Raw genomic sequence first — 24991 nt, forward strand, 5'->3', positions numbered from 1 at the left:
AGAAGGGAGGACTTCAGTTATACTGTGGTTGGAGAATGCTGGCATGGGGAAGCTGGAGGTAAACTAGCTACCTAGTTAGTTTGGGCAGCATATTTACCTTTCTTAATTGATCCTAAGTTGGAAGTGGGGAGAAACATGAAGGAAGTGGGCTGTCATTGATCATGTCTGACCCTTCTTGCTCTCTACTGTTGCAGAGATTTTGGTTTAGCTCCCTGGACTTCTTATGTGGGTCAGAATTCTACTATTATATGGTCTGGCTATTGTCCATGCACATACTCAATGCTTCAGATTAAAAAAAAAAAGAATTACATTTGACAATCCATGGAATTTACATTGCTTTGGGAAATATTTGTATATTACATTTAGCTTTTAATCTTCCTTCTGTAGTTCCCATTTCAAATAAGTTGCAAGTTTTATTTTCTTTCATTAGAATTTATCACCTCCCTTTTTGTCTCTAGTCCATTATCTTTCATTTTGTTTTCCTTCAATTATTCAAACAGCTAACTCCAACTCCTTTCTTGAATCTGCTCTTCTCATTGATTCCAGGCTACTTTTAGCTATATTACTTCTTTTCTCCAAAATTTTTAGTGTCTTTTCCATTTTCCCACAGTTAATTCACTCTGTCCAGGTAGAAGAAATCCTCAACTCTCTGAGTATAATTTGCTTTTTCACTTATGTCTTGAAAGGTTTTTCCTTTTCAAACTTCAATATGCCTCCTTGTCCTTCTATATTTTAATTACTAATTTCCATCTCCAAAGTCCATTTTATTCATTAGGGACCACATGAAATTCAACTTCTTTAAAACGGTCTCCTATGATTGTCCCTACACTCACCCACTTCCAACATGGGAAAAAATTTTCCTTCCTCTGAATTCTAACACACCTTGAATAAATAACGCCACAGTTGTCATCTACTGCCTGATATTTAAATTATTTGTAGCCACATTATATACCTAATAATTTTTGTCCTTATACACAGAATCAGTACTTTAGTCAAATTTTTAACCTTTACAGCCTATTGCAAACTATGCCTTGCACACACTATGTTGTTGAATGAATAAAGCCAAGCACCTGACTTTTAAAATTTATTCTTCAGTCTCCAAACAGTATATCCCAAATACAAACTTGACATTCTTTTAAGATTACAGTCATTATTTCTATGATTTAAGAAGAGTTAAAATGCAGATAACTTATAAAAAGTTACATGATAATTCAAATTCAAACTAGAGTATAGATGATTGATATAGGGTCCTTTTTTAAAAATAGATTTTTACAGGACACAGGGCTCCTCCTGCTTGAAAGGTAACAAAGACAATGGAGAAATGGTTATCATGATAATTCTCAGTGATTGAACTTGATATGAAGAAACCAAGTCCAAAGACTATTATAATAGTTTATTGTTTCCACATCCATTACCATGCTCTAAAATGTCTGATTAAATATTGTGTTTTACATTATGTTTATTTCCTTGAGCAAATACCTAGTCTACTTCATCTAGGACCACCCTACCACCATCACCATTACCACCACCAATGGTTAGCTCAGTATGTATGGGTTCTCAATAGCAGTTTTGTTAAATTAAAAGAAGATGGGTTGATAGTCCCAGGACTTAATTCCATAAAGGGCTAACACTGTATCAACATGATTATTTTAAAGCAAAATGCATATTCTGCTCATTTGTTGCGCTATGACTTTTCTCAGTGTAGTCTTTTATAAGTAAGAGTGGTTGATCCTTCTTACTTGCTTTATAGATATTCAAAGTTATACCTCCACATAATTATAAGTCCTTTTACCATCTGGTAGATACATTAAGTGCAATAATGTTTCAAAGTTTTTGATGGTGGCTATCAGACTGCTAGCAGTTATGGTTCTTCTGAAAGAAAAATCCACTTTACTTTGATTGCTATTATAGTTCAAAAAATATTGATCTATCCCTGCTTGGAAACTCTTTTAAACAGGTAGCTACAGAGATTTAGACAAAAATCTATATTCCACTTTGTTCTTTCATTCAAGGTACTTCAAAGGAAAATGTTTAAAAAATATACAGGTTAAGTGAGGTTGCAAGTGAACAATGCTATGTTGAATCTTCTTATAAAAAGGAATGCTTTCTAATACTTTCATTTCATTGCTCTGTTATTAGATTATAAGCTCCTAAAGAAATAGGGTCCTATCTTTTTAGCTGATGCTATATCAAGTTTAGTTCATTTCACATGAGATTACTGTGAAATCTGTTGCTATGCACGGAGTATTTGTTTGGTGTAAACTAACAGAGTGTTTTGTCAATAGCATTTCTCTGCTTAGAATAAAGTCAAAGGCCCTTCACATTGCACACAAGAGTAGCTTCACATCTCCACAACTTCATGTCTCATCTCACACTTTTTACACACAAACTCTAGCCATACTGAACTACTTGAGTTTTTCCATATGTGCTATCTTGTTCATGCTATCATTTTTTTGGCCAAATTTCTCCCTCAACCTGAAATGTCAGGAACTACCACCACCCCACCCACAGCACATATATATTCATGCAAATTAGCCAAATCTTAGTTCATGTTTCAGTTTATATGATCTCCTTTTGTCTTTCCAGTCCTGACCAGAATTGTTCATTATTTCCTCCATGTTTCCGATATTTTTCCTCCATGTTTTCCTTATTGTAAAATTACATTATTTATTATAATTTATAGATATATTTATGCCTTTATTTTTCTAACAGACAATAATAAATTATCTTATTGACTTCTATATTGCCAACATTTACGACATAGTACATTTCCAAGATATTTTTTCTCGAGTGGTAATAGATGATTGAATGAACAGATCAATGAATGAATATATAAATGAAAAAGGTCACTCTACCTCAAAAATTAATAATGAAGCTATCTATAATTGGCTGACTTACCAGATGCTGGCCTTTACTGATTTGAGATTTCTACAATGAAAGTGCCCTTGAGTGTATTTCTAGGTTACCTAGTCCCAAGCTAAGGGCAAAGGCTAATGAGTGACTTTGAAGGACCTTAAGTATATGAACAATGGCTCAAGTTTTAAGGGTTCTACCTCAAGGTAAGTCAGGGAAGAAGATTCACTTATCACTTCATGTGTCATCTTTAATAGTCTAAATCATAACATACTCACTACATCAGAATACATAAGAAATGCACTAAATTATCTCAGAGTTTCAAAAAACTTACATTTTATAGCAAAGATGTTGACCAGAGTATAGTCCATTCTCTTTCTCTTAGAAATGTATGCTAAGGAATTTTTTAAAAAATGTATCCTAAATACATCTATTTAGCAACTCTTATAGACTGTGTAGGCAGTCTCTCATATAGGCAGAGATTATGATGTGTACCTTTTTGCTATGTAAAGGGGGGGAATTTCTCCTCTACCCTCTTCAAGTTTCTGACTAGGCCTAAGAAACTACTGTAAGACGGATTGACAGCAGAAAATTATACAAATCTTATTAAAATTTTATACATACATGAGAGTCCTGACAAGAAGTGAAGATCTGAAAAAGTGACTAGACAAAAAGCTTACATACTTTTTAGACAAAGAAATGATAAATTTGTGAAGAAATTACAAGACAAGGGTTTGGGCCAGGCATAGTAAATTGAGTGGCCAAGAGATATACTGGGGAATACCAGTAGAAGATAAGGGTTATATTAGTAAGTTTATTGTACAGATTCATTTCAGTGTTGATTTCCAGTCTCTAGTGATAAAGATTTCCAGTTTCTGGTACATCTTTCTCATGGGAAATTTCATGATCTGTTTTAGGTAGAAAAGATGAGGTCAGAAAGTCAAGGGCATCTGCAGTGAGAAACAGCAGTTTCTCAGGTGCCTTCAAATCAAAATAATCAATATGTCAAAGTGGCATATTTTGGGATGGCCTGTCCTAAAGTACTTAAGTGGTCATAGTTTTTAGCATAGTCCCTTGTACACGGTGGATGCTCAGTAAATATTGAAGTGAAATGAATTTATCATACTTTTAAGTTGATGAGACCAGTCTTTAAATTTCCTGACCTAAATCGCGTACCATCCTGAAGTGTGTGTGTGTGTGTGTGTGTGTGTGTGTGTGAGAGAGAGAGAGAAAGAGAGAGAGTTTTTAATTGATGCCCATCATGTCCCATTAAATTTTTTGGACATGGAATAAATTTAGAAGCTAGGAAATTATTAGGTTAGAGCAGTTCTCAATCTTGGAGTTGTCATATTGTGGAGTGTTTCAAAGTGTCATGAAATTTCAGTACATATGTTACTAATAGTAAATAATACTGGAAGCACCTGCATTTATAAATTATTTCTTTTTAAATTAGAGAATAATTATTCTTATCCATAAAAATAACCTTATTCCCACACTCTTGTATTTCAATGTGCTCTCTTGAGAGAGAAAGAAAGAAAGAAAGAAAGAGAAAGAAGATAAGAGTTATATTTATTGAGCAGGGTCTTGCATAAAGTCCCAGGAAACTCACAGCCAGAAGAAAATCTGATAATCACTGGGATAGAGCAAAATGCTACATGACCCAAATTCATGTAGCATGAATGTCCTATTCCTATGAAGGCTGGCAAACCCCCTTGCCTGTGTCCACAGATGTTATCTGCAGACCCTCCAATCATCCTCTAAATGTGTGATGTGGGCAATGAGATGACAGAATATAAATGGTTTGTCATAAACATATCAGTACACCTATTAAAAACTCCAAATTGATGATATTTCAAGTACCATCATATTTAGGACCAAAGAAAATTATAGTTTTTATGACAGTTAAAGAGCTCCTAATTTTGCCAAGTTATCTGATTCTGTTAAAAAAAAAAAAGAGCTCCTAATTCTATCAAACATATTAAGGTGTACAATAATTTTTAAGGTTAAATATGATTAAGAATTAAGTATTCTTTAGAGGACCTCTATTTGCTGTATCTCCAAAGAGTGTATGATTTGACTACTGGCTGCAGCCAGTTATACCGGCTGGTATAAATCAACATACTTGATTTTGTTATCTCGTAATAATTTTCTCTCTCAGAATATAAAATGGGTTTAGTATTTCTTTAACAAATGTTGCCACTACTGTGTGTCAGCTAAATATCTGTGCATCATTCACAACTAAATTTGGAAGGAACAAAGTAAGTATCCATCCCAGAGTTAGAGGTTAGCACCCAGGGAGCATATGGTTCTGCTTTTCTTCTTCCCTGCTGTGCAAGCAAAGAAATCAGAAGCAGGGGAAGAGGTGCTGAAATAAATGAGGATAGGAGGTCACAGGAAATATAAACAGAGCACTCAGATTGCTGTCATGCAGTGAGTAGAGAGCAATACTGGAAATACAAGTTTAAATGGCAGTGTTTAATGTTAATCTATACCAGTTAATCTATACCAGTTCTGTGCAAAATGGAAAACCTAGTCTCAGGGTATATTTGCCACCATACTGAATTTTTGCTTATTCTTTCTTAAATTATTTTACCTAATATGAGGCATGTTAAATGTCAGGATTTTCACCATGAGTGTAAAACACTTTATACATTTATTGTTGCAAATACATCCTTAGTTACTTTCCCTGGGCAGTTATGGATTTGAATGGAGAAAGAATGGAGAAAAGTATTGTGAGCCAGGTTCTCAAAATCTCTTTAAATGTTGACTATAGTTTCATTTGTTTTAGATGCTTGAAGGTGAGACCTAGTTTAACTCGCAAGGTCTTTTTTGGCTGTATGATTTTATATTTCACAACCTTTGTAAGCCCGTTGCTAAGGTAATGAGATTCCCAAGAGGCTTCTTAACATTAAAAATCAGCAAAACTGCAAGTTTTACAGATCACTTTCTTTTAACCTACACAGTTTCTCTGTGAAGCACTTGAATTACAGTGTCAACTGTTGTCAAGTCAGAGATTGATCAATGAGTAGTTCCATGTCACTTTAAGGCCAGATGTTACTCTTTTGGTGGAAATCTGATTGAATTTAAAATTAGGGTTTACTACTTTAGGCATCAAAGATCAAAGTTACTTGGTCACCAAAAGAAAAAAAAAATGATGTTGAAAAGCCCTGTTTCTACAAATTTCAGTCACTGCCATTTAAACTTGTATTTCCAATTTTGCTTTCTACTCACTGCATGATAGCAATCTGAGTGCTCTGTTTATATTTCCTGTGACCTCCTATCCTCATTTATTTCAGCACCTCTTCCCCTGCTTCTGATTTCTTTGCTTGCACAGCAGGGAAGAAGAAAAGCAGAACCATATGCTCCCTGGGTGCTAACCTCTAACTCTGGGATGGATACTTACTTTGTTCCTTCCAAATTTAGTTATGAATGATGCACAGATATTTAGCTGACACACAGTAGAGACAACATTTGTTAAAGAAATCCTAAACCCATTTTATATTCTGAGAGAGAAAATTATTACGAAATAACAAAATCAAGTATCAGTGGGATGCTAACTAAATTCTTTTTGTGTAGAATTGGTATTTCAATGGTAAATTATATTTTATCAGTAAGAGACCCTGCAAGAAAAAAATGGCACATTCATACTGGGTATGCATGGGCAGAGCTAAAGGAAAGTAACAAGAGGTTGTACAATATCCTTAGCTACGGACAGCAGGGAGCCATTATTACCTTCAGGAACCATAACCGCAACTCAGAGGACAGCTATATGGAGAGGGCTGCCTGACATAAAAGTAGCTTTCAGTAAAGGGACACAGCCATCACATAGAGATCAGGCAGAGAAGGAGTTAGGGAGAAGTATCGTACTACACTCTCCTCCTGACCTTTTCACCCCTGATTCCTGCCAAAATGCCACCTGTTGCCTGACAATCCCCCATTACGCACAGAAAGCAGGATAGCACAGGAACCTAGCTGTTAGAAATCCATGTGAATCAGCTTTTACCCCAACTCTGGAATTGGGTGAGTGAGGGCGAGAGGAAAAAAAGCAGGGCAAAGAAGGATGGATGATGGTTCTCAATGGATACACAGAAGGTATCCAGCATTTACATCTTTTAATTACAAGACAACTATAAAATTTAATTTATTCAAAAGGCATGAATGGAATATGCATCACCCTATGATTTTCTATATATGCAGCTTTTCTCTAACTATGGGATTTTGTGATTGTGATTGTTTATATTGTTTGTTAATAGAACCACATCATTATGTGTATTCTTTATTGCCTTCTTTCTTTCCTTATTCCACAACTATTTCTTGAGTATTAGGCTCTGAGAGATGGTGTAGAGCTTAAGAACTCATATTCTGGAACCACTCTGACTGATTTCAAATCCCGGCTATACCACTTACAATTTGTGTGACTTTAGATGAATTACTTTACCTTTTTGGATCCTCATAAGGCTGAATGTTAGGATTAAATGTAACAGCTTAGAACTTTGCCTTACACAAAAATTATATACAAATGTTTGTTATCACAATATGTACAGACAGTTGAAATGCAAAGCAAATAAAAACTCATGAAAAGAGACATTGAGTAAATAAATAATTATAATAAAATACTTGGACCAGTAGAAGTATGTCCCAAGCCCAGAGAAAGGAGCCACTAACCGTGCTTGCAAGCTCAGGGGACACGAAAGGAAATAACAAGTGTCTCAACATGTCTGACTTAGGTTGCTTGTGGGGAAATTGTGGGAAGGGAGACTAGAGAGACAAGAAATGTTTAAATTATGAAGGACTTTCCATGGTAAGAAAGTGAAGAAATCCAAATAGTTCTAAAATCACCTGTATACTGTGCAGAGGGGGAATTAGTGTGCTGAAGCAAAAACCTCTCTTAAAATCAATGTTACTATTCTTTCCCTTCCAATACTGGACTTAAGTTATCCTTCCTCTTTCCTTAATTATTGCAGTACCTGGCTCACAATACTTTTCTCCATTCTTTCTCTCAAGCAGCCTGGAACAATGGAGAAGAGCGTAGGTATTAGAATCTTGTACATACCAACTGGTAGCATTAAGAGAGGAGCCGAAAGGAGTGGTCATGAATGTCACTTCTGCCTCATTCTATTTGTTAAAAGCTAGTCGATAATCCTGGGAAATAATCAAAGGGAGAAGAATTTGACTCTACCTTTTGATAGGTGGAGGAGTAATAAAGAATTTGAAGACATATTTTAAAACCACCACAGAACCATTTGAGAATAAGTTGCAAACGTAATGCCTTATCATTTCCAAACACTCTGAATTACACCAAAACAAAGACTCTCTCTTATATAACCAAAAAATAACCATCAAAATCATAAAATCAGAATTAATACATCACTGCCAAAAAATTTCACTAACTATACAAAAGGAAAACCATACAAAAAAAAAGGTCTCTTTTTCTTCCTTGTCTGGGATTAAATTCAAGAACCTGCATTGCATTGCTGTCGTGTCTCTTTCATTTTCTTCAACCTGGATGAGTTCCTCAATTTTTCCCTATCATGAACTTGATAGTTTCAAAGAGTACAGGCCTTTCCTTCTGTCATATATCCCTCAGTCTGGGTCCATCCAGTCTTTTCTCATATTCAGACATAGGCCATGCATTCTTGATAGGATTACCACAAACATGATGCTTATCTTCTCAGGTGATCACATCAGGAGGCAAACCAATCATGACCAATATATCACACACTGGTTATTTGATCATTGATCACCTAATAAAACTGATGTCTTCCAGATTTTTCCATGGCAACATCACCATTTTCACCTTTGTAATTGATACATGTTTAACAGAGAGGTAATATCTTGTTTTTTTTTTTTAAATTAAACATTGGCCCAGAATCTACAACCACTGTGATGTCTGATAAATATTTTTTTTTTCTTTTCACCCATTCTACATTTATTAACTGGCATGCTACATGGAGAAAGAGTTTTTCCTTATGTCTCATTTATTCATTCTTTTGTTTATATTAATATCAGTATGAATGTATGTATTTCAATTTTATTCAGTGTGTTGTAATTTGTCATCATCATTGTTTTGATGTTTAAATTGCTCCAGAATGACCAGTGGAGCTACTTCAAGTTGGCTTGTATGTCTTTTGTCCTTTTGGTACATCCCCATCATCATTCTTTAAATACTTCCTTTTTATTTTTTGTTTTTCTTGGACGCGACAAGGTGTTCCAGGCTCATATGGTGCTTTTCCTCACCCAGCCCCTAGAATTAGCCTCTCTGATTCCTTTAGGTGAAGAATGGTATGTAGAAAACAAGATATGCATATTCAGTGTTGTTGCTATAGAGGTTTATTGCTTTTAGGACTCTCAGTGGATGAAGCTAGAAAATACATGTACATATATATGTGTGTGTGTTTGTATATATATGTGTGTGTGTATGTATGACATATGGCATGTAGGCATTTATATATTGCACATTCATATCTACCTATATTTATATTTTAAATATGAGTTCACACCAGTTCCTTCAATTCCAGTTCAACCTCTCAGGAACCTTTGTAGTAATATCCGTTTCCACATTTTTAAATGCCTTTTTTGACAGTGAGAAGTCTACCTACCCTTATCCTCAATACATTTACGATTCACAACCCTTCCATACGTAGTTCATCTCCCAACTTTGGCTGACTCCTTGGCCTTGCTTCGACTTGTTTGGCCCCAGCCACACCACCACCTACTTGACCCTATCTCCTTAATCCCTGGTGCCACCATCATTGCCACCTTACTCTAACCAGGCCTGAGAGAAGAGAAGGGAAATGACTTCATACCTTTATTGATACTGTTCCCTCTCCCCAGGATGCTCTTTCCTTCTTGTCTTTCTCCATCTACTCAGTGAGATCACTCTGATGATAGCTCAAGGGTGACCTCTTCTGTGCAGTCTTTATCTATTTAGGAACTTCCAACTTTAAGGAGATTTTGGTAATACCTCCTTTGTGCATTCAGTTAAGGACAGGGGCCCCACTTTATTTGTCTTTATATCCAAATATATCCCCACTTTATTTGTCTTTATATCCAAAGTGCTTTGTATTATTTTTGATAGTTATTAGAAACTAAATAAATATTTCATAAATGGATAACTAGTGAATGAAAATTCCTCCACGGTAGCATGGTGATTAAGACTTTCACAACTTATGTGAAATTAGGCAAGTTACTTAACTTCTTTGATATTTAATTTTCTCATCTATTAAGGAAAGTCAGAATAGTTGCTTCACACGGTTGTTATGAGGACTAAATTACATAATGAATATTTTTTTTAAAGTTTTTACAGTAACAGCACAGTTTCAATGCTCAATAAATGATAGGTATTATTTATAATTGTTCTGTGTACATATCTATACTATAGCACTTATCTATTTCCTATTAATTATTTGTTCAGATAGAAGTCTTATCTCCTGGATAGAAAAAATTTCACAAGCAGTGACAGATAATCAGTGAATGCTTATTTTACTTACTGCATATTGTTTTTTGGTCTACGTTAGAGAGTATTGCAGCTTCAAAATTACACCTTTATTAAAAAATATATTCTTGATTTTAAAGAATACTGCATTAAAGGAGTGAAGAAAAAAAGTATTTTTAAAATAGTAAATTAAGCATTTACTCTCAACCCTAACTCAAAGATGATAGAAAACATATAAAAAATATAATAATGCCTGAGAATAGGAAGAGTAAAATCGCAGTTGTTTTGAAACTGTAGGGTAACCCTAAGATAAATAAATAGATACAAACATATAAAGAAATATGTAAAAAATAGAAGTAAGCTGAGAGTTTTGTGAAGCAATGCCACTATGGAGGGTGTCACTGCAGCTTCTGCATAGGAAGCCATTGTGCATTGGGGCCAGGGAGAGGGCCACTGACAATCCTGAGATACTGCAGCTAATTGTCATGGAGGAAAATAATTCAGCAACAACGCCAAATGCCCAGGAATAAGAGTTCAGTGTAATTATCAAGAGGGAAGCCTCTCCAGCTTGGGATGAAAATCACAAAAGTAGACTGCACCAAGATCAACACTGGGAAGAACTCACACTCAGAAACATAGCAGGTGTGCAAGATCTACATAGTTCATAGAGAAGCAAGCAGATAAAAATATTTATTTGACAGCTTGTTCAAATACACAATTGTGTTCTCCCATAAACTACTCCCTGTACCTTTTCATCATAGATTTAACAACCATTATGCTTCCCTGAATATATTTTCAAATATGCTACTTTTAAAAGAAGGTTCACTCTGCTACTCTTTAAGTACACTTTTACTTATACCCAAGGAAACAGAGTTAAAAGAGCAACCATAAAATATTTTTAAGTAATTAATTACATTAGATATCCTGAAAAAATAAAGGGGAAATTGTTTTCATGAAGAAATAACAGGGGCTTATGAAACAATAAGAAGTAATAGCAATCATTAAATGCCTAGGAAATTACAACATAATTTTTCAACATATAGGCTAATTTGGGATTAAATTGCACAGTGAATTAGTAAACTTAAATTTATTATATGTATATACACACACACACATATATAATTCTTCTAGAGAATTATTATATTATTATGTATTATATTATATTATAATAATATAAATTATTATATATAATATATTATATTATTATATATTATCTATTATATATATATATAATTCTTCTAGAGTACAAAATAGAGAATTTTAAAAAATGAAAATTTGAAAGATCTTGAGCAACATGAAGGCTAAATCCCAAATTCCAATATTCTATGTGAGGGAGTTTCAGAGAGATGAGAACATGTAAGAAATATTTTTAAAATCAATAATGGTAATGGTGTCCTAGAACTGGAAAAAAAATGTTACAAGTTCTTTGACAGAAGTAATCTATCAAGCACTAAGTTAAAAAAGTAGATTTAAAAATCAGTACATTTAAAAACAGCAAGTCTGAAAAGGAATCCTAACTCTAACAGGAAGGGAGGAGAGGGAGCAGGGAAAAGATTAATTATGAGAGAATTAGAATCAGTTTGGTATGGTAGTTCTCATCAGGAATATTGGATAGCTAAAAGACCAGGAAAAAAAAATCTTCAAAATGTCAAGGTAGGGCAAAATAAAGATATTTTTAGATGAAGAAGGACTTATTCTTTCAATAACAGAAACAACTTCCATTAGAAGGTATAAGAGTAATAAAACTTTGTGAGCCTACCAATAATGTCACCACACAATAACCTAGCTTTTTAGCACTCATATTTCCTGCTCAACTTTTCTTTTTCATGTAACACCTATCTCTTTTGAAAATAAGATGTTATTTATTTATTGTTTATAGCTTGCAAATCTCCGATGGAATACATGCAGAGAGCAGCAATCATTATTTATTCATTGGTGTATCCCAAATACCTAGAATAGGGTCTGACACATATAATCACAGTAGTCCCTGCCTATTCATGGAAATACATTCCAAGCCTCCCATTAGATACTGAAACCACAGATATTACTAAAGCATATAAATATTGTTTTTTCCTATACATACATACCTGTGAAAAAGATTAATTTGTAAACTAGATACAATAAGAGATTAACAATACCTAATAAAATAGAACAATTATGATTATATACTACTATAATAAAAGTTATATGAATGTGGTTTCTCTCTCTCTTTCTCTTTTTCTCTCTTAAAATATCTTATTATACTATACTTACCTGTTTTCAGACCATGGTTGATCTTGGATAACTGAAACCTTGGAAAGCAGAACATGGATAAGGGGGACTACTATATAAAGTGATCAAATAAATATTTGCTGCATAAACTGAATAACTGATGATAGCTTAAAATATTGATTCAACTATAACAAAATGTCGTAAAATCCACACTCAGTTTGGAACATTAACACACTTCTTTTAGAAACTGTCAGAGCCAGTAGACAAAAAATAATTAAGGACATAAATGATTTCAATTTGACCAATATAACAAATTGAATTGAATATATTTCACTGATATATCTCCTGTGAGACCTGGATATATGTATACTGATTACTAAAGCAATAATATTAGAAATCAAAACCAAAGTTATAGTCCAATTCATAAATTTTAAAACACTATGAAATTATTTTTGAGTTAAAGAAATCAAAATGGAAACTACAAACTATTTACAAGTGAACGATAAAACCTTTCCATATCGAAGTAGTACCCTGTAGAAAACTTGCAGACTTTAAATTTGTTTTACTTTTAGGAAACAAGAAAGGCTGAAATAAATGAACTAATAAAAAATGCCCTAAGATTTCAACTCAAGAAGGTATTAATAGAAAAAAGAATAGCAAAGTAATCCAAAAGAGAGTTGAAGATGAAATTCAAAAAGATAAAAAGAAAGATGTTTAAATAAAATCATAATAGTAGAATGGATCAACAAAGGCAAAAGCTGGTTCTTTAAGCAGACTAATAAATCTGATAACCCTTTGAAATATGAACAAAGAAAACCAGGAGAGTAAACACAAATAAATAGCAGTAGGAGTGAGAAAGATTTATGACATATTTATAACAGAGATATTTTAAAATTCTGTTTCACGATTCTGTTACTACTAAACTGTTAACCTGGCAAAAACCTTGGAAAATGTCACTTCTGTAACATATATAAATTGCCAATATTGGTTCAAAAGTAAAATAAAATAAAATACTTCAGTGGAACAAAAAATCTTAGAAGAACTTAAAATGTTAGTCAGATGACTACCTTAAAATTATCAGACTAAGCCAGCTTTTTTGGGTGAGTTCTAACACTCAAGAATCTGGGGTTTTTTGCTGCTGTTGTTATACAAATTAACCTAAAGACTAGTAAAATATAAAAAATTATTAGTTTATTTCCTCAATTTTAAAAGTGGATTGTAACAGCACAAGAAAATAAATTATGTCACTTACAGATAAAAATATCTAAATAAAATACTAATTAAATCCAGTGTTTTAAAGGAATCGTTATAACCATCTATGGTTCTGCTAAGGATATAAGGTTGTTCAAAAATATCTCTAAAACATATTGTTCGATTACAAAAGGAACATGGTATAGAATAATACTGACAGTATAAGTTAAAGTGTAATACATATATACGACAATAGTACATGGTCTTTATAGGGAATAAAATTATTTTTATATTTATATAAATACAGATGCCAATGACAGTCACAGATATTTAAAGTTTCTTTGGATACACCTCAAAAGAGTGTTTTAATGGTGTTCTTAAAAGAATTTATTTTATTTTATTTTATATTTTAGAGACAGAGTCTCACTCTGTTGATCAGGCTAGAATGCATTGAAGAGATCCTAGCTCACTGTAACCTCAAACTCCTGGATTCAAGTGATCCTCCTGCATCAGGCTCTTGAGTAACTAGCATTATAGGCATGTGCTCCCATGCCAGCTAATTTTTTTTTTTCGTATTCCTATTTTTAATTGTCTTTGGTAGAGATGAGCTCTACAAAAAGACACAGGCTTTTTTTGTCCAGGTTGTTCTCAAACTCCTGGCCTCAAGCCATTCTCCTGCCTCAGCCTCCCAAAGTGCTGTGATTACAGGCTTGAGCCACTGCACCCAGCCCTTCTTAAACAATTTTTTTCAATCTTTTCTAATTCATCCAATAAACATTTATCAAGGAACATAGTGCAGCTGAATAATTTGGATAATTTGGAACACAAATTGATTGCTCCCTTTGAGTAGCGTTTTTTGTTGTTTTTTTTTTTTTTTTGGTTGTTATTTGTTTGTCTAGTTGGGGAATTTAGCCAACAAGTACCAGAGAAAGTAGCAAATGCTTGATTAGAGATATCATTGACTTCTGTAGGAGCATAGAGGCAGGAAATATTCTCTCATGTCCTACTCATGACCCAAGCATTTGCTGTATTTTGTAGAGGTTACAAGAATAAGAAAAGTCTTTGGGATTTGGGGGAAATATATGTATGGATATGTATGTGTGTATGTATGTATATGCATATTACAGACAGAAAATCTGAGATCTTATAACTCTTTTGTTAGGTACATAGCCTCTGGCAATCTCATTAGCTCCGATGATCTCAGATTCCCCATATACAAAAAGAAAGAAATATTAATACAACATTATGTTACCTAAAGATCATTTCTTCAAAACCTTCTCATAAGAATGGCAAAAGAAAAACAAATTAAGATTCGGGAATATATTTATCTTTTATTCTGAAATATCTCCATGATAGAGAGTGTATATTTACTAAACTTGTAGTACGTGTATCATATGTCTTCTACCCTTGGAAGGTGACTTTTATCTTCTAATTTTACAGAAATTGAGAAAGAAAGTTGTGGCGATCCTGGTACACCCTTATATGGAATTAGAGAAGGCGATGGGTTTTCTAATCGTGATGTTTTAAGGTTTGAGTGCCAGTTTGGGTTTGAATTAATTGGAGAGAAATCCATTGTTTGTCAAGAGAATAACCAATGGTCTGCAAACATACCCATCTGTATCTGTGAGTACCAAATGCTTTACTTCCAGACAGCATATGTTACCCTGTCCTTGCATATAATTGCTTTTGTAATTAATTGCAAAGAACTAGAACCATGTAATTATTTTTGGATGAGTAGCACTTTGTGATACTATCTTTAACAAGTGTGCTAATGTCAAATTATAAGTTTTATTACAGATTTAAATAAAGTTAACATAGTTCACTTAGTAATTGCAATATATATAATATGTATTCTTATAACACTTTATTTAGTGGCATTTTATACTTTATAGATAGCATACTTTTTATGGAAATTATACAGCTGAACTAATTCTAATAGACCCATTTATTTTAACAAGATAGCATATGTTTATTTGTACTCAAAAGCACTTAAAATATTTAAAGCTTATATTCTATGTATAATGCATTAACTTCTTTTTGCTTGTAGATGCTCACACTAATGCATGAGGTGCCATTTATTTATATTGGACAGAATGCAACTCATTAACATTTATGATATACAATATGCTTGAATTAAAAGAACATATTTCTCTACATACATTAAGACATTCCAGTTTAACTACAACAAAAATATAATTTGTATTATCTATTGATGCATTTTAAGGTTCAATTAAATACTATGTTCATTACATACAACAAAGTGGATATTTATAGAATCTGGTAAAAATTTTTCTAATTAATAATAATATATGATGTTTGCTCTTCATTAAGTCTATCAGAAGAAGAGTGCACAGAATCATTTAGCAAAGCCCTTTTATTTTAGGACCAGTTCTTATCTTTAACCAAGATCACCCTGTGAAAATCTTGTTGTGAGAGAAGAAAATACATTGTTCACATCATATAGTTTAGTAATACTTCAAAAGACTTAAATGAAGATCTTTAATTCAAGACATTCTTCCAGGAAGATGATGTTAGCTTAATAATGGAGAATATATTGATGTGATATATCAAACCAAAAATTAAAAGCATTTTAATATATGCCAAAATGCATTTAGTGAAAATATTTAAAATATTGCTGAATGAAAGCAATTTTTAAAAGAGTCTTAAAAATCTGGAAATAAATTTTTACTATTTTAAAAATAATTAAGTACAATAGTCTGATTTATAATATATAGCAATCAATAATGTTCCTATATACTAGAAACAACTAATTTGAAAATGTATTTGAAGAGAATTTATTTAGTAAAAGCGATCATAAAATACATAGAAATAATTATTACATACATCCAAATAACTTATAGAAAGAAAATCATAGAACTTGACAACAAAAGGAAATTTTATGAGAACAAACTAGATATAGATGCCATGCTCCTGAGTAAGAAGACATTATGTCAAATAAATAAATTTTACAGAAATTGCTTTGCAATTTTAATCAAAATCCTAATACAGTTTCTTTGGGAACTTAACCTAATATGTTGACATACAGCTAAGTGAAAAATAGGCAAGAATAGAAATAAGAATTTTGTAAAAGAAGTGTTCATATGGATACGAAAGCATAATATGAAGTTATAAAATTTGTGTGATATTATACTAACAAAAGTATAACCCACTGGGTCAAAGAAAGTTACATAAAAACTACATCAGACATAATTAAAGATTTAAAATATGATATAAACATCTACTTATCTCTTTGATAAGGGAGATTAGGGTGGTGACTTTGGTAAACTTTTGCCCCAGGTAAAGATCAAATAGATCAGGAGTTGGCAAACAGGTTGGGTACCAAATCCAGCCTGCAGCCTGGATTTGCAAATAAAGTTTTATGGGAACTAACCATGCACTTTCATTTACTGATTGTTCATGACTTCCTTCCAGGTACAATGGCAGAATTAAGCAATCGCAAAAGAGGTCATATCATTCGGTAAAGACAAATTACTTCCTGTTCCTTTACAGAAAAACTTTTTTTTTTACCCCTAGTTTAGATGAAGAGTTATAGAATCAAATGATTCCAGGTTGCAGACAGGTAAGAGAGTGAAATGGGAACATGAGTCAGTAGGTGTGCTCTCATTTTGAAAGGGGTAGGTAACTGAGGTGTCTTAACTTCTCAAAAGAAGCTAGAACTAAAGATTTTTCCCCTTCCAATGTGAAATGTGATGATTTTAAAATGTGATTTCAGATTTTTTGGAGAGTAGAAGAAAATATAATCAAACCAAACACATTTGCAATCTGGATTCAGCCCAATGGCTGTTAGTTTGCAAGCCCTGGTTAAACTCTAAAATTATACTGAAAAAAAAAAATTTAAGGTACAAAAATATCTTTTAATGATAAAAATTACATATATAGGGATATTTATAGGTTAGATTTTGTTATATCTATGCCTTTATATTTGTGTAGATAAAGAAATAGATATTGGTCTAATTTCTGGATATTAATAAAAGATCTGATCTTGGAAGTAATGCAAAAAATATGAAAGATTATTTTTAATACTCAAAACAAATTATTTATACTAAAAATATTATTAAAATAAAACAATGAGAAATAGTTGTATGAATAGTATCAACTAAGAGATCATAATCTTAAGTGGCCAGAGTTCACGAACAGATAATTCCAAAAGAAAGAAAAATACAAATGTCTAATGAAATATGAGAAATTGAGAAATCTTCAACTTCACTAGTAGTCAAAGATGTACAAATTAAAACAATGAGATGCCATTTTTTCATATTAAATTAAGAAAAATGAAATAGTCACAATATTTACAGTATTTTATACTGGCAAGAGTACTGTATTCTCTAACATATTTCCAATACATTTCAGTACAAGTTGATATAACTTTTCTAAACAGAAATTTAACAAAATGTTGTGAGGCTTAATGTTCATAACCATTGCCAATCTAATTGCTTGTTTTAAAAAAAATGTATCTCAAGGAAAATTATTAGCAAAGAAAGCTCTCTTCATAAAGATGGTCAGTGTTATTTATATTTCAAAAAATTAAAAGTACAATTCTAAATGTTAAACTTGGAAGAATAGTCAGATTAATTTTTTTACATCTATATAAATAAATAGGGTGAGTGGTTTTAAATGATGAATATAAATTATGCTTAATGACCTGAAAAACTCATATATTAAATATTAGCAAAATAGAATTTGGTACACATTGTATAAATTCAATTTTGTTAAAAATATGTAATAAAAACACTAGAAGAAAATACATCCATATTTTAATTTTGATTTCCCTAGTGATAGATAATTTTCTTTTTTTTTTTCTTTATCTTCCGTCTGCTTTCTGAAAGTTCTATGTGAACCTTCAAATCAGATGTTTTTAAAAGTTAAAAAGAAAATGGGGACAAGGGAAAGGCTTGATGATGATGTAAGAGCTCTCATTTAGCTGTTCTTTTGGTGTTAGCCACTAACGATGGCTATTATAAAAGTTAATTCATCTCCTCATTTGTGTTGTAAACTATCAGAATATTCCATGGCTATGACAGGAATGAAGCTCACCTAGTCACTGCCCCAACCCTGAGGTTTTTTTTTCTGAGCTACAGGATCCCAGTTCTATTAATATCCACATATGTTTTATGTTCAGTCAGTCATTTTAAGAGTCTTATTGCTTTCTGTGCATTTCTCTGATATATTTTTTAAACACCAAAACTAAAACTTTGTATAGCACTCTAACACAAACATGATAAATGGCAAAAAAATGTTATTACTCCAATTATATTTTTGTGCATATTTAAGGATGTAGTCTTAAATTCATCCATAGTCGTAGTTGCCTTTTTCAGTATGTAAAACTGATAACCTTTTTGTTCTGTTCTATATGATAATTTATTAACACACTGTTTAATATTATTTTATCAAACTGCTAATTGATTATCATAATTGTAACAAATGAAAAAATAAGGTAAAATATTATTGTTGAATATTTATTGTATTTTATAATCTTTCTATTTTACCAGTTCCCTGCCTCTCTAACTTCACTGCACCAATGGGAACAGTTCTTTCTCCTGATTACCCAGAAGGGTATGGAAATAATTTAAATTGCATCTGGACAATAATCTCTGATCCAGGAAGCCGGATACATCTTTCTTTCAATGACTTCGATCTGGAATCCCAGTTTGACTTCCTTGCTGTTAAAGATGGTGACTCTCCAGACTCTCCAATTCTTGGAACCTTTACGGGGGCTGAGGTGCCTTCCCATCTTACAAGTAATAGTCATATACTGCGATTAGAATTTCAAGCTGACCATTCAATGTCAGGACGTGGCTTTAATATAACTTACAACAGTAAGTTTCTTTTTCTATATAACATATTTCTACAAAATAGAACTCGAAAAGGATCACAAAAAACAACTCTAGTGTTGCACAAGCCATAGGCCTAATTGTGCCAAGGTTGGTCATTTAGTCCTTCATTTCTAACTACATTTTACTCTCTATCTTGACATTTCTCTCCGTTTGTGAGAGACCATAAAGAACATTAAGAAAATATGTTTCAAATACAATTATATAAGCCAATATATTTTTCATTATTATATCAGCCAATATATTTATTGTGTCTTAGCATACACTCAAACCTACCTATCATACATCATGTATTCTGTTCTGTTGTTTGTATGAAAACATAAAAGGGAAATACATCTTTCCTTCAAGATATTCATAAACCAGTAGGGGACTTCAGACAAATAATGATAGCATAGAATTATAACTCCAAAGAAAAAAATCTACAAGGCAACAAAAGCATCATAGAGAAGGAAATCCTCACCTTTGGGGCATTGGACCACTGAGCTGAGTTAGCAATGCTACTATGAGGAAAAATACTTTAGTCATTAAGAATATTAGCTTTAAAGTCAAACTATAAAACTTCAGATCTTGGCTTTGTTACATTTTTAGGTTTTATAACTGAGCTACAGTGTACCAATCAGTAAAACCACAATGGGTTGCTGTAAGGAATAAATTAGATAATGCATTATTTATATTAGGTCATTAAATTTTGAATTAATTTTTGAATTAAAAGTTTTGTTTATTTTATCTCAAACAAACAGCAATACATGTAATCAAAGTATGCACCTATCGACACAGTTTTGCCATCTTAACAGTAGCTTGTGTATGCCAGTACCAAAGAAGCCTGGAGAGCAAGTGGCAATAAAATTGCTAAAGGTGTTTTGCACAGCTTATTGAGAATTGAATATTTTTCCTTGCAAGAAGTGTTCCAAAGCCTGGAAGAAGTGGTAGTCAGTTGGTACAAGGTCTGTGACTTCAGTAAATGACAGAGATTTTCCAAGTCCAGCCTCTGTAGTTTGAGTGGTTGCTTGTGTAACATATTGAGTGTTGTCTTGCAAGAGGATTGGCCTGTCTTTATTGACCAATCTTGGCTGCTTAATTGTAAACATCTTCATCATTTTATCCAATTGGTTGCAACAAACATCCACTGTAATTGATTGACCAGGTTTTATGACGCTATAATGGATAATGGCAGCACTGGACCACCGAATAGACACCATTAGATTTTTTTTTTTTTTTTTTTTGGATGAATACTTGGTTTTGGACTGTGTTCCAGCAGTTCATCTTTATTCAACCATAGTGGCAAACACTCACAATTGTCCAAAAGAATCCATTTTTCATCAGGTAACAATGTGGTGTAGAAATGGTTCACCTTTATGTTGTGGCAGCAATGAAAGGCAAGCTTCAAGACGATTTCTCTTCTGATGCTCATTTAATTAATGTGGAATCCATCTAGCCAGCTTCTTTACCTTGCTGATTTGTTTAAGATGGTCTAACACTGTTGCAAAAGTAACATCAAACCTTGCTGCTAATTCACATGTGGGTTGAGATGGATTCGCTTCTCCTACAGCTGTCAGCTCACCATTATCCACCTTAGTCTCAGGGCGCTCATGTGGCTCATTTTCAAGATTAAAATTATCAGAATGGAACTTCTCAAATCATTGTCATACTATGCATGCATTAGCCACATCCTTCCCAAACACTTCGTTGATATTTCAAACTGTCTGCGCCATATTAGTTCCACAATGGAACGGACTCATACTCAAAAATGACACGAGTTTTTGACTTACCCATGGTTTCACAAAAATTGCTCTAAAAAGAAATTTTGAAAGATAATCACAAGCCAAAATGTACATTTGAAAGAATGAGGATGTACGTTCACAATAATAAAAGAAAAAAAAAGTGTCGAAGTGAAATGTCAGAGATATCAACTGTTAAACTTAGTACTTAAGGAAATCAGACATTTCATAATTAATAATCTAATAACTTAGCACAGAGTACATAGTACCTAGTAAATGCTCACATTAGCTAGTATTGTTTACCTGGCTTTTGAATAGTTAACCTTTCCATCTCATGTTGTTATATTTATTATATTTCTTTAAATTAGAGATGTCTTTGGAATATTTTAGGTATTGTCTCTCACTCATATTCTTTTTTTGCATTTCAAAAGGATGAATATTATTTACCTGCAAAAAATGCATATAATTGCAGTGAAAAGATGAATCAAAAAAGAAAAATCTTAGTGTATTAATATCCTATATACTAATACTTCTGTTTGCAAATGTTTTAATGAAGCCATAGAATATTAGTGATTTTTATTGGTTTTCCGTGAAACTTCCACACTGTGTCAGATATTGACCAATTTGATAAGTAAATATAAAGTATCACATAACCATAGGATTTAGTTTCCAATTCTTCATTTGCCCTTTAAAAAGAATTTCATCACTTGTCCCCACCCTCACCTATTCAATGCTGAATGTTGACAATAAAACGCAGTTCTTGTCTTTTCAAACTGTCACTAATAAGTTGTCAACATGAAATTGCACATCATTAAAGTTAAATTAGCTGTGATGTGTGTCATAGAGACTTCCTGTATAAAATGGCTGCTTTTTCTGAAAATCCTTTTAAAATATTTTGCATATATGTGTAGACAGATACGTATATGCATCTATATACAAGTTTTATTTTGTCTTAAATGCATTATATTTTTCACTTTAATGTTTATGGTACCTTCAGGGTATTATGAAAATAAGCCTCTGTATTTCTTGTTTTGTTTCTGTAGTAAATAATTTAATTGATCATGTGCAAATCCTTTTATTTAATGCTTACTACTAAGATTCATTATTTTCTGAAAAAATATCAGGTGGATATTAAATTTTAGAGCAACCAGGCTTGATCAAAATTGAGGGCTTTTTTCTTTTAAATCACAAAATAAAAAAATGATTAGAAATAATTGTACCTACAAAAAAATTTTACATGTTTTAGAATTTACCTTAATATTTTTGAACTGCTTAGTTTAGAATGAAGAGGATAATAAAATTATGCAATTTATGAACCACATCAAAGGAATGATTAGTGAGAAAATTTAAAATAACTGCACATACTCATGCAATATGAATGTAATATTAACTTGTCAACACCTCATAAAAGGTATTTTGCACATTTAGACTTTGCCACTTTAAATGTTCTTCCATTTATATTTTACTTAATTAAAAAAATTATTAAACATACTTGGTCATCCAGATGAATAAAGAGAAAAATTTGGATGGCTCATGTAATCTATAATCTATGAAAAATGCAAATAAACACATTATCATCATACTTCTGCTATTTGCTGTACTTGGCTAAATGTACATGGGAGAAACAAGGTAGAATAAGATAGTAGCACTGAGCTCAAGAATTCACATTCTTCTGAGAGACATGAGACAACTGAAGATGTAATAGGTTGTTGAGAAAAAATTAAAAAGCAAACCAGGGATTTACTTTAATCCTATGACTTGAGGCAAACTACTTAACTTTTTCTAACATTGGCCATTAGTAGTATTTTCTTCATCAGGCTATTCTAAATGTTAAATGAGATAATAACATATCATAGTGTCTAGAACAGAAATTGCAAAAGAGTTAACCCACTTCCCTTTTACTAGCAGAAAGTAAATGTCATGTAAAATTATAAAGAAATTGTAAAACTTTCATAACGGATTGAAACATTTCACTTTAATTCTCACAATGAGACTGCCTCTCTATTCCTGACAGGGTGAGTCAAGAAAAGTTTCCAGTATGATATAGTTAATCTGCTCTGTATTCATATTGGATTTCTGACCAGCTTATACTGAAAATATTTGCAGTCTTAGCTAGCCTAAAGATCTCCAAAAATAGGCATAAAATATTCTATTTTGAAATTTTATAATCTTAGAGTACAATTCATATCTTAAAATAATCACACCTATTATACATCACAGGCAAACAGAGGACACCCTTCAAATTTTTAAAACAAATAATGAATAAAAGGCTCTTCTAGAAATAAGCATAAGCTTTTTAAACATCACTTTTTCTACCCAAAATACAGAAGAGGCTTTCTCTTGCTAATGTTGCTTGCCTGTGTGTTTTTGCATGCTTGTCTTTCTAAAGCATTTGGACATAATGAGTGCCCTGATCCTGGAATACCAATCAATGCAAGGCGGTTTGGGGACAGCTTTCAATTAGGAAGTTCAATTTCAGTTATTTGCGAAGAAGGATTTATTAAAACCCAGGGAACAGAAACAATTACATGTATTCTTATGGATGGAAAAGTAATGTGGAGTGGACCAATTCCAAGATGTGGAGGTAAGTGTAATGGTGAGTGAGAAATATAACCCCGTCAGCATTATGCATTAGAAACTACAACAGGAAAGGCATTATTTTACAGGACTATTGTTATCTTTACCTTAAAATATTACTTAGTATGACATATTACACATATATAATTAAAGAAATTGTGCTTTTAATTTTTCATGTTAAAATAGAAACCTTTTAGAAACTTCCTTTTAAAAAAAACCTCTTATTAAAAGGTGTACATTAATAAATGATCAATACTGGTTGCACATGTAGACTCTCTTTAGTACACTTCTGAGTTATGCTTTAGTTCCCTTTATATTAATAGTTTCCATTCCATTTCCATACCATGATATTTTAGTTATTCATGGTACACACTTATTTAATTTTCAAAAATGTATTGATTATTAATTATAATAAATACAGTTATGATAAAACAGCCATTTAGTCAAAATGTGTAATTTTTGGAGGCATAGTTTAGTAAATTTTTTTTCAATTTTTATTTTCCCACTAAAATATAATCAACAAGGTTCGGGGCAATATCTACACGTGTGATAGATACAATATTTGGAAGTATATAATATATTTTTGTATATATATTAATACATTCACATAAAGTCTCAAATTATGTTTTTAAAAAGGAAAGATGACCATTTTTAAAAATAAAATATATAATGATATGGTGTATCAATTTAGAATGTATAGATATGTGTGTGGAGGAGTGCTTTATTTAGAATTACCACGGAAGGAATTAACATTGTAAATTCTAATTTGGCCTTTCTACATAGTATCTAAGGATACATAATGGTATCTATTTTATTGAAAAGATATAGGTGAACTTTACTAAGAAATAGATGAACTAGAATTATGAAACACTCTGTAGTAGATTGCCGTATAATGATTAGTTTACCATTTTTAAATGTTTTTAAAAGTTTTTTTCTTTTTTCCCAATGTTTCTTCTTACTTGTGATCAAACTGTCTAACTGATAAATTGAGAATATTTATTATATAGTTTACTAAAATATAGCAGACTTAATTGAAGAATACAAGATTTACCCATAAGTTGCTCACTTTCATTGGATTGAACATTTTCATAGTATCTCATGATGAATGAATCCCAGGCCACATAATTATGTTTTTCTTGTGGCCCCTTCAGTTA

At 32.2% G+C, this 24991-nt stretch overlaps 1 protein-coding gene across 5 annotated transcripts in view; it reads left to right on the top strand.

The window, feature by feature from the left end:
• Nucleotides 1–24991, top strand: part of CSMD3 (CUB and Sushi multiple domains 3) — a 1101621-nt gene that overhangs the window by 681042 nt on the left and 395588 nt on the right. For all 5 annotated transcript variants that reach the window (XM_076005068.1, XM_012781857.3, XM_076005066.1 and 2 more), the window contains 3 exons: nucleotides 15131–15313; nucleotides 19201–19527; nucleotides 23650–23844. In XM_076005068.1, the coding sequence (XP_075861183.1) occupies nucleotides 15131–15313; nucleotides 19201–19527; nucleotides 23650–23844 (705 nt within the window). The remainder of the gene's footprint in view (nucleotides 1–15130; nucleotides 15314–19200; nucleotides 19528–23649; nucleotides 23845–24991) is intronic.

The sequence above is a fragment of the Microcebus murinus genome, chromosome 7 (genome assembly GCF_040939455.1).
Source record: "Microcebus murinus isolate Inina chromosome 7, M.murinus_Inina_mat1.0, whole genome shotgun sequence".
In the NCBI taxonomy this organism is placed as follows: Eukaryota; Metazoa; Chordata; class Mammalia; order Primates; family Cheirogaleidae; genus Microcebus; species Microcebus murinus.